Consider the following 11,863-nt stretch of genomic DNA (forward strand, 5'->3'; position numbering starts at 1 on the left):
AGGGAATGGGCAGAACAATGTTGCAGCTATGGTGGAACTTTTTAAGCAAGGTGGAATGAATAGGAGACCCTCTTTTGTTTCAAGAGGGACACATCCCCATTGTGTTTGAAGTGGGAAGTATATGAGTTGAGGGAGTTCCTTTCCTAAACTTCTGTTTTCTCTCTGAGGGGTCAAATTCCTCTGTTGAGAGTGAGAGGTTGGCAGGTAGAAAGTTTTAAGGAGAGGCAAGTTTGGAAATAACAGTTGCAGGGAGAGTAGGAGAGAGATCACATTGACCAGAGAGATAGAGACTCAGTTGAGTTGGTACCCTCACTTATAAAATGATTTTCCTATGTCCTGTTATGTAACTTTCTCTGTCGTTAGTACAAAGAAAGCAAAGATCTGACTTCATTCAGGACAGAAGTTTTGCTGAGTGAGTGTAACACAAAGACAGGTGGAGTGGCATGTCAAACTTTTTCTGACTACGGAGCTCTGCTTTTGTGAGCTTTCTAGCTGGAATGTTTTCTCCTGGCTCAACATTTTCAAATGTTACCTCTGCAGAGAGTTCTTCCCTTATAACCTCTGTGAAGGAGGTCCTGCATTTTGGGTCCTTTCCTGGCAGTCCTTTTATTTCCTTCCTAGACCCACAGTGAAATGATGATTGCTTTCCATGTTGTCTGTCTGTCTACTACAGTAACAGCCTCAAGAAGGCAGGGAACTTGTCTGTCTTGTCTTCATTTTCTAGAGCCCAGTATAGTGCCAGGAAATGATAGGCATTCAGTAAAGATGTGCTGAATGAATGTAATTGAAATAATAGACCAGGGAATATAAGCAGAATATGAAAGGAATTTAAGACAGGAGGTGTGAATGGTAGACATAGAAGGTAAAAAGTAAAGTCTTAAAGACTAAAGATCTTAAGTTAAAAAGAGGTTTCTTAGAGGCAGGTGGGAGTAAGCTGAAAGAATAGGAGGTTGTTGGTGATAGAAAACAGAATGCCTAATTCAGTGATGTAAGATAATGCCACTTCCAGTCGTGATACGATCCTGGTTAAATGCCATGGCTATCAGAGCAAGTAGCTTAGGCAGACTAGAAGTAGTTATAAAAAGTAGTAGATCAATATATGTAAAACAGGCTGTGCCGGCACGGTGGCTCATGCCTGTAATCCTAGCACTCTGGGAGGCCAAGGTGGGTGGATGGCCTGACTCATGGGTTCTAGACCAGCCTGAGCAAGAGTAAGACTCCATCTCTAAAAGTATCCAAGCATTGTGGCGGGTGCCTGTAGTCCTAGCCTTGGGAGGCTTAGGCAAAAGAATCACTGGAGCCAACAAGTTTGAGGTTGCTGTGAGCTGTGACGCCACAGCATTCTACTGAGGGCAACATAGTGAGACTCTGTCTCAAAAAAAAAGAAAAAGAAACAGTAATAAGCATACATGTGTAGTCAAATGAATTAAAATCTTTAATGTCAAGATAAATTATTCCATTCAAATCACTCTATTTAAAATTCTGATAACTAGGAATAGCAGAGGCAAGTGAGACTCTGTGTCAATAAATAAATAAATAAATAAATAAAAATAAAAAACAATATGTTAAAACAGTTAAAATGGAACTCATGTGTAAGGGTATAATGTATAAGAGTGGAAACCTCAGATCAGTGAAGAAAGCGATGGATTATTCAATTAATGGTCTTTAGGATGGGGGAGTTATTTTATATTCTCATTTTATGTCATATTTAGAATAAACTCCAGATTAACTAAAGAGCCAGCAAACTCAATATTATAATGAATGATCCCAACATTTAATAATTAAAAAATCAATTGATAACAAAGCGTTAAAGTCAGAAAATAACCGACTTATGCAGACTAATAAGAAAATACTCAGTTCACAACATAAAAAATGTTCAAAGGACAGAAGTAGGTAGTTTGCAGAAAAGAAAATGCAAATATCTCTATCTTACATAAAATATTTAAAACAAATTAATAATTGACTATATGAGGATTTAAATATGGAGCTATTTTGCCTATCAAATTAGCATGGATTTTCTTAAAATAAATGTATATAGGGCAGCACCTGTGTCTCAGTGGATAGGGCACGAGCCCCGTATACCGAAGGTGGTGGGTTCAAACCCGGTCCTGGCCAAATTGCGACAAAAAAATAGCCAGGCATTGTGGCAGGCGCCTATAGTCCCAGCTACTCGGGAGGCTGAGGCAAGAGAATTGCCTAAGCCCAGGAGTTGGAGGTTGCTATAAGCTGTGTGACGCCACAGCACTCTAATGAGGGCGATAAAGTAAGACTCTGTCTCCACCAAAAAATAAATAAATAAATAAGAAATAAATGTTTACAGATATTTTTATATACTCCTTATAGGATTGCAAATTATGGAAAGCAACCTAACAATTTACATTAAAAGCTTTAACACATTGTGACTCTCTTTTAGGTGTATGTGTGTATACATGTATGTACGTGTATGTATTAGCAAGACTATGTTGAAGAAAAAACATTGACAGTGTAAAATTAGAAATAGCATAATTATGATATGAAAACTAGGCTCAATGCAGGCATTCTTTCTTTTTTTTTTTTTAATTTAATAAATGTTAGTGATTGGCTTAGAGCCCATAATTCAGCGGTTAGGGTGCCAGCTATATGCACCGGAGCTGGTGGGTTCAAACCCAGCCCAGGGCTGCCAAGCAACAGTGACAACAACAACAACAAAAATAGCCAGGCATTGTGATGGGTGCTTATAGTCCCAGTTACTTGGGAGGCTGAGGCAAGAGAATCACGTAAGCCCAGGAGTTTGAGGTTACTGTGAGCAGTGACGCCACATCACTCTACTGAGGGTGGCATAGTGGGACTCTGTCTCAAAATAAATAAATGTTAGTGATATTCACACAGCTTCAATAAATTTACCTTGACTTTAATGAGTCTCTGCAACAATATGGTCCTGGTAGGGTTTTTTGTTTTGTTTTTTTTATTTCAGGTCAATGTGAGGTTACAAACAACCAAATCACAATATTTGAATTTATTAGACAGAGTTCCTCTTGTAGCTATGTCCTGCACCCAAAAGGTGTGCCAGACACCCTGCATTGTACCCATTCGGTGGGAGCATCCCAACCCCTGCTACTTCCTCCTCCTCAGTCCCCCCCACCCCAACTTGAATTGAAATGAGTTTTTCTTTTATGTGGGCATGAATTAGATCATCTACTGGCTTCATAGTAGTATTGAGTACATTGGATATTTGCTTTTCCATTGCTGTGGTACTTTACTGAGAAGAATGTGTTTTAACTCCATCCAGGTTAATACAAAAGATGTGAAATCACCATCTTTTTTATGGCTGAATAGTCCATGGTATACATATACCACAGTTTGTTAATTCATTCCTAAATTGATGCTCATTTAGGATGTTTCCGAGATTGTATTTCTTAATATATTTTTATACTTTCCAGATACATGTATGATTTTATATGATGTTCCTTCTCATCTTGTTAGCTCACTCATATTAGCATTCAGAATACTGAATGCTACGTAGCCTAAATTTATACAATAATCTAACCTAGGTGCTGTTTGGGCTAAATATATATGTTTGAGATTCTATGAATTTTATTTGCATCAGAGATGCTTACTAAAGGCTGGGCATGATAGCTCACACCTATAATCTTAGCACTTTGGGAGGCCAAGGCAGAAGGATAGCTTGAAGCCAGGAGTTTGAGACCAGCCTGGGCAACATAGTGAGACCCCACTTCTACAAAAAATTTAAAAATTATCTGGGCATTGTGACTTAAGCCTGTGTTCCCAGCTACTTGACAGGCTCTGGTGGGAAGGTCACTTGAGGCCAGGAGTTCAGGGTTACAGTGAGCTATTTTCATGCCACTACACACTAGCCTAAACAACAGAGCAAAACTCTGTCTCAGGAAAATAGAAAAAGGTACTTACTAATAAGTCCTCTTAAATTTGGTAATATGTATGAGATATTTAATAAGTAAAATGTTTTTTTTGCAAGTGATTTTAATGTGCTTAATGATAAAAAACATGCAGTGTTTTATTTTTAATTTAGTTAAATTAACCTTTCATTAGAGCTTTATGATATTTAAAATTTTTTTCAGTTCATTTTCTTGACATCCTGTCAAAAAGAGAAAATAAACTGGTTTTAAGAAATATGGTCGGCTCAGCACCTGTGGCTCAAGCGGCTAAGGCGCCAGCCACATACACCTAAGGTGGCGGGTTCAAATCCAGCCCGGACTCGCCAAACAACAATAATGGCTGCAACAACAAAAAAAATAGCTGGGCATTGTGGCAGGCGCCTATGGTCCCAGCTACTTGGGAGGCTGAGGCAGGAGACTCACTTGAGCCCAGGAGTTGGAGGTTGCTGTGAGCTGTGATGCCACAGCACTCTACCCAGGGGGACAGCTTGAGGCTCTGTCCAAAAAAAAAAAAAAAAAAAAAAAAAGAAATATGGTCATTACAAAAGAATTTAAATAAATTGTACATCTTTCAGCATTGATTTGAGAATATAAGTATTTTTAAAGAACATTACTATTTAAATGTAAATGGACAGCTAAATTTATATTGGGCCGTACATGTATAAGGTAAATTAATTTAGAACAGGAGATATCTGCCTATCTAAAATATGTAAGCCTCTCTCCTTACACTTGAGACACATATAATCAGATAAACTTTTAAATATAGTGTCTGTTTGAATATCCTTATTTAGAATAAAATGGTTTAAAGGTAAGGCTAAATCTTAGTAGTGCTGGGTTGGAAGAAGCTAGGAAACAAGTGTTTCATTTAGGTTCAGATGCAAATAGCTATCTGTAAATGTTTTATTTTTTATAACTTAGCAAAGTGGAAAACATTTTATTACTGTAGTATATTTTAACTCCTTTCCTAATGAAAACTGTCTATTGAGGAAGCTGAGTATAATGCAAAGTATTTAGTATTTTTTGTGTTGTTTAGACCTGATTTTGAGTCTCGGCACAATTACTAGGTTTTATTTGTTTACATTGAACAGCCTATTTAATTTCCTTGAATGTTTCTCATGTCAAAATAGGAGTAACAATACTAACTTGGTGAATCGATATGAAGATTGATTACTATGTATTAAAAGCATTGAATTTAGTACTAGATATAATAATAGTCATTCAATATAGGTTCACTGTTTTATAATTATTATCTGAACCATTTGGCTAAAATTGAATAGGTGCAATTATTCAGAGAGTTTTTTAACATACATGAAAGGTGGTAAGGTGTTTAATAGTATTTTGTGGGTTTTTATCAAATTCTGCAAATATAAATTGTGTCAGCAGTTAGTAGGGTTGTCTTTCTGGTGGACTGTTTCTTCTGAGTGTTTCACTGTTCTCTCTCCAAGGGCCGTGATGGCACCAGTGAACATCTGGTCATACCAGTCCAATAGTAGTAAGGCCATTGTAGCTTTCATAGACGTTAGGTTTTCTGTCATCATTTAGTTTCTCAAGTTTTGCTTGTACTGTCTATATGTTAGTTTGGAAAATTGTACCTAAAGAACTGAAAATGTAATTAAAATTCACTGTTAAACTTGAGAAAATATTAACATATGCTTATATTGCTTCAAAACGTAGGACTGAATTTTATGTTTCCAGATACAAACTAAGACTTTATAAAAGGAAAGCTTATTGATAAGCAGATAGAACAATTTATTCTTTAAATATTGACATAACTGTAGGAAAAGTACATATCCTTATATAAGCAGCACTTAATATGTGTCTACACATGCAGGCTGGCCATAAAGTTGGTATGAAATTTAAATTTAAAAACCAGATTAGATTGTGGTTAAAACTATGTAACTGGCATTCCTGGGTTCTAATCCTGATTCCACAATTTTATCAGCAATAGGATCATAGAAAGATAATCTCTCTTAGCTTGAGTGTTTATAGAATAATAAAAGTTAATAATGGTTCTTTATAGGATTGTTTTAAAGATTGGTACACAAGTAGTGCTGAAGAGGGTATCTGCCATATTATAATATTCATTGTAACAGGTTCAATATTATATTTGTATCTTTAAAAAAAAAACAACTGTATTAGCCTATTCTTTTTTTTTGAGACAGAGTCTCTGTTGCCCAGGCTTGAACACTGTGGCCTCTGCGTAACTCACAGTAAACTCAAACTTTTGGGCACAAGTGATCCTCCAGCCTCAGCCTCTCTAGAGTAGCTGAGATTACAGGCGCTTATCAAAACACCCAGCTAATTTATTATTTTCTTTTAATCTTTAGTAGAGACAGGGCCTTGCTCTTGCTCAGACTGGTCTCCAACTCCTGAGTTTGAACAATCTTCCCACCTTGGCCTTCCAAAGTGCTAGGATTACAGGTGTGAGCCACACATTTGCTTTTTCTTAAAAATAAGATGTTTATTATTGAAAACCATTTGAACTTGGTAAATTATGTTGTCTTTAAAACCAACAATTTTAAAATGAGATGTTTTCAAGATTTTAATATTTCATCTGGAAAACATTTGTGATGTTTAAAATTGATGTAGTTAATATTTAATTGAATTCATCCTCAGTACTTAAGTAGTTAGTGAATTATGTGTGTGTGATGTTCATTAAGACCAGTATGATGGGCTCGGCACCCATAGCTCAGTGGTTGGGGCACCAGCCACATACACTGGGGCTTGTGGGTGCAAACCCACCCCAGGCCTGCTAAACAACAATGACAACTACAATAACAGCAACCACAAAAAAAAAACAATAGTCAGGTGTTGTGGCGGGCACCTGTAGTCCCAGCTACTTGAGAGGCTAAGGCAAGAGAATTATTTAAGCCCAAGAGTTGAAGGATACTGTGAGCTGTAACGCTACGGCACTCTACCTAGGCAACATAGTGAGACTCTGTCTCAACAACAACAGAAGACCAGTATGATGCATATATAAAGAGTGCTAAAATAATAATAACAAAATGAACTAAAAAGGATAAGTGTCTTTGCTTGAGCTAACCCAACAAGGAGAGACTGTCTTGAAATGTGTGACTCCAGTGATGGCAAAAGTATTCCTCTATTACCATGTATCTCGATAACTTGAAATCTGGGGCTGCAGTCAGCTGTGTTGATGAATGGGAAGAAAGAATGTGTCACCATTGGATATATAGTCTCATAGTGTTTCTTGATTTATAGTTTGGGAGTGTTCATTGGGATAATCGAACTAATAGTTAATATTTTGTTTGTGGTTTATTTGTCCATAAAGACTATGTAATAGGGGAGAAGTGGTCCAGTCTTCTTGGCATCAAATTGTTACCCTTAGGATCTTAGCTCAAGCCATTTTCTTGGAAAATTGGAATGAAAAGAAATACTACTTTTTTTTTTAACCATACCAGTTTTATTTTATATTTTACTCTTTTTTAAATGACATGACAGCTCAGGTAAGAAATCAAAATGACTGAGATATGGCTCTGCGCCTGTGGCTCAAGTGGCTAAGGCGCCAGCCACATACACCTAAGGTGGTGGGTTCAAATCCAGCCCGGGCCCACCAAGCAACAATGATGGCTGCAACCAAAAAAAAAAAATAGCCAGGTGTTGTGGCAGGTGCCTGTGGTCCTAGCTACTTGGGAGGCTGAGGCAGGAGACTCACTTGAGCCCAGGAGTTGGAGGTTGCTGTGAGCTGTGATGCCACAGCACTCTACCCAGGGGGACAGCTTAAGGCTCTGTCTCAAAAACAAAACAAAATGACTGAGATAAAACCATTAATACTGGCCAAAATTTGAATAGGAGATAAAAATCATTCATATTTTATTGAGGCAATATTCTCTCTCTCTCTCTCTCTCTCTCTCTCTCTCTATATATATATATATATATATATATATCTCCCGGTATATAAATAAATAGTTGTGGAATGTTGAAATACATCTAACTTAATTACAGAAAAGTAAATATAAAATTGTTTTGATCTAGGCTTGTTCTTACCTCTTTGGAACCCTAAAGATTGATTTCCTTGAAATAATTTTTGATTTTCTTTTTTTGGTCTGTTTTAAGGCCACAGAAAGTGAGGCTGGTGATATGGACCTGAGTGGGTTGCCAGAAACAGCTGTGGACTCCGAGGATGACGACGATGAGGAAGATATTGAGAGGGCGTCAGATCCTCTGATGAGCAGGGATATTGTGAGAGACTGCCTGGAGAAGGACCCCATCGACCGGACAGATGATGATATTGGTGAGTTTGAGCGAGAAAATGAATCTAAGAGCAATTCACAACATTTAGAGGACAGGACTGCTTGTCCAGTGACAGTAGAAGTTTTTGTATAATTGTTAATCATTTGGAAGTAAAGGCAAGCGTGTCGCATTACCTAGATTGGCATTGCTGGACTATAAACTTTCTATACCAGTAAAAAAACAAAAGAACACTTAACAGATAAAATTATCTGTTACAACAGAGCTGGAAACTATACAAAGTCATTAACTTGTTAAATTCCTTTGTATAAACAACAGTATTCATTGAACAAAATTGGAAAAAGTCGATTTTCCTCTGTCAAGAGTCTACAAACAATCCTGTGAATGAAACTTCCTAATAAATCCCTTCCACATAACCCTTTTCTCAGCTTAGTTTATGACAAACAAAAAAAGTAGTCTTACAAAGCAGTATTACTTTTGTTAATTTTCTTGTGAGCCACTTGGGGGGGGGGGGCGGTAATAGTGTCATGTAAATGAATTGGCCTCTACCCTAAAGTAGAGACTGGGTGGAAGAAGACAGCAAAGTGTCAGGTTAGCTGGGGGGATTGAGACTTTCTTTAAGTACACCTCTGAGGTTAAAAATGGAAGGGGCTTTATGACCACTTCTCCATTCACAGCAGGAGTTTATTTCATAATAATGGTTTTGTGTTTTGACGGTGCCTCCCACACTCTGACTGTTTCTTTACGCATTCAGGTGAGGACTACATCTCTGGAGAGTCACTTCCCCACCAGAGGTCCAGAATCCATCACCACATACGCCTTAGCCAGTTACCTCTCTGCCAGTCCCCTGGCTCTTTGGCCAATATGTATTTGAAGAGAAATTTAATGAATTAGGTCTTTTGGGGTTAGGCATAGGATGGTGTGGGTCTAAGTTTAAGTGTGGGTGAGTTAAACTTATGCTTATAGTATTCATACATTCGAGTGAGACAAACATGTATGAGGAAAAACTTTACTATTTAAGCTATGTATGTGTGCTGTGAAATTAAAGATGGAAAACCTGGCTCAGCACCCATGGCTCAGTGGGTAGGGCGCTGGCCACATACACCAGGGCTGGCGGGTTTGAACCCAGCCCAGGGCTGCTAAACAACAAGGACAACAAAAAGCCGCACATTGTAGCAGGTGCCTGTAGTCCCAGCTACTGGGGAGGCTGAGGCAAGAGAATCACTTAAGCCCAAGAGTTTTGAGATTGCTGTGAGCTGTGACACCACGACACTCTACCAAGGGCAACATAATGAAACTCTGTCACAAAAAAAATAAAAACAAAGATGAAAGACCAAAACTTTGGTTGGGTTAGATAATTAAAATTTAATTAAAATCATTATAGGAATGATTTTGTATATACAAATATCATACAGTGGTCATTACTCCCTCAGCAAGTAGAGTTGAGCACCTTCAATGTACTGGAGGTACCCATCGACCTTGCTCTCTTCACCAAACTGTTAAGGAGACACATGGGTAGCAAACAAGAAAAATCCATCATGGTGGTGAGCGCAGTGAAGAAGGTTAAGCAGAGGCCCGGGTGATGCAGGCAGGGGCATGGGCCGAGCAGCATGGTTCTCAGTCCCCCCCTGAACACCAGGGTTGCCCTTCCTTGTGTCTGATGCCTCATGTTCATCTGATTGGCAGTGTCCAACATTGAGTTTCACGTTCCCCTTCCTCACTTGCTTTCATGACTTTGATATCACACGTTCTTCTGATTTTTATGGTCCAAAATTGGCTTTTACTTTCTTGTTCTCTGTCCCTGCCAGCTTCTTCTTTTTCTTTTAATCTGTTAATTGCAGTTTTAAAGAAAAAGTTAAATTGGAAGAGTATTCAGCTTACTGCTTTGATCCAGAATCTTTGCTCATGGGGTTTTTTAAAAAAATTAGATGGAATGTTGCTTTTGAACCTGTTCATTTTAGAATAGTTGTAGAAGAAAATGCTGACTATTAAAGTATGTGTAGCTAAGACGTTCTGTTAATATCTATGAAGACTTCTCTCCCAGAATTTCTAGAAAGCAGAAGCTATACTAATTCCTGTAGATAAGTATAGAGCTATCTTTTTTTTAAATGTACTTGTCAATATAATCTCTACAGGGAATAACATGTATTTGAATACTAATATACTAGCAAACAGTGACTCCTGATGATTGCTACTATCAAATATACATTTATTAGAAGTAATAAATCACCAACATTAAAGGGAAGGCCTGGGAGGTGCCTGTGGCTCAAGGGGTAGGCCAGCCCCATATGCCAGAGGTGGTGGGTTCAAAACCGACTCGGCCAAAACCTGCAACCCCCCCCCCCAAAAAAAAAGAAGTGAAAGAGAAGTCTTGAAAGATCTTGTATTCTGTCTCCCTTGAAATAAAACCACATGTGAGAGAACCCTTTAGCCATCAGTCCTGTTAAATCTAACTCATCACCCAACATTTAGTTAAAAGACACCTTTTGTATGAACTACAAACATCCTTACAGAGTGATGTTTTCTCTAGAGGCCTCTCTTCCCACCTGCCTTCCCCCATCTCCACAAAAAAGGGGGCTATGGGTGTGTGTGCACGAGTGTTTAAGTTGAATCAAATGCAGTTAATAATATTTGATCATATTTTTACCAGCTTCAGGAAGGAAAAAAGTTTCCCTTTGGGTTCCCATGGATTCTTGGGTCTGCCTTCTCAATACTTTAAAGGGAGAGATTTCACTGTATGTATCTTCGCTCTAGAACTCATAACTTTGTAGGTACTCAATTATTGAATATTTATGAATTTTTTTTTTTGAGAAGTTGGCACATAGAGGGCTACTTTGATCTCTTTCAGACAACCCCAGAGATTTTTTTAAAATCCAATATTAAGCATTTCTTATGTAAAATTGAGTCAAACAAACCTAAGTTAAGCCAATTTTCTGATTTGGCTTCAGTTTCTGGTATCTGTAAATTGCTTATATTTTGAGTCACATTGACTACAAAGACTTTTTTTTTAAGGTTAGTATTTTACATAAACAGGAATGTTCCTTTCCTAACAAAATAGGATTGGTCACAATAGTGTATCATTCTAACAGATTAGTGTGTGATTCTAACGGATTGTTCTGAGAAATACAAAAGACAGTTGTCCCGCCTCGCTCCTCGGTGGCTGCTGCACTGTCCTCACAACTGCCCCCATGGCCATCCCAGGCTCTGAGTTCTCAGCTGCTCTGATCTCTTTAACTCTGTTATCTGTCATTATCAGTTTGTTTTGGGCCTCCTAGAAACAAATGCTTCTTTTTTTATACACCTTTTTTTGAAGATTGGAGATAGAAAAGTTCTTTATTTTTTTTAAATTGCTCTAATCTCAGTGTAATAGAGTATAGAAGTTATCACAAAACCAACGATACCATTATTGAATCCCTAAGATTTTTAAAAACTCTTAGATGCCATCTGGTTAAGCATCTGTAGATTTTTGATTTTTCAACTGAGCCTAGAGAATTATGTACACTTGCTATTATTGGATCTTCTCTGTCTCCTTTATCCTTAACAATATGTGATACACAGATAGTCTCTGTTCTGTTCTATTTTTTTAAGACTAGTCACTACTCGTATATCACAAATTGATTTCATGATCCACTAATAGAAAAGAATTTGCCAAAAAGCAAGAAACTTGTCTATGCAAGGTACTTTGAGATTTGTGAAGACATTTTATTTTTTCATCTTCTTTGATGAAAACATATATACTTCATCTTCTTCTTCTTCTTCTT

At 37.6% G+C, this 11,863-nt stretch overlaps 1 protein-coding gene across 14 annotated transcripts in view; it reads left to right on the forward strand.

Moving 5' to 3' along the window:
- The window catches only part of RAPGEF2 (Rap guanine nucleotide exchange factor 2), a 291,756-nt gene that overhangs the window by 234,316 nt on the left and 45,577 nt on the right, over positions 1–11,863 (forward strand). For all 14 annotated transcript variants that reach the window (XM_023516027.1, XM_023516031.1, XM_023516029.1 and 11 more), the window contains one exon: positions 7,968–8,145. In XM_023516027.1, coding sequence (XP_023371795.1) covers positions 7,968–8,145 — 178 coding nt within the window. The remainder of the gene's footprint in view (positions 1–7,967; positions 8,146–11,863) is intronic.

This window comes from Otolemur garnettii, unplaced genomic scaffold, assembly GCF_000181295.1.
Source record: "Otolemur garnettii isolate 467f Iridium unplaced genomic scaffold, OtoGar3 scaffold00085, whole genome shotgun sequence".
NCBI classification, from domain to species: Eukaryota; Metazoa; Chordata; class Mammalia; order Primates; family Galagidae; genus Otolemur; species Otolemur garnettii.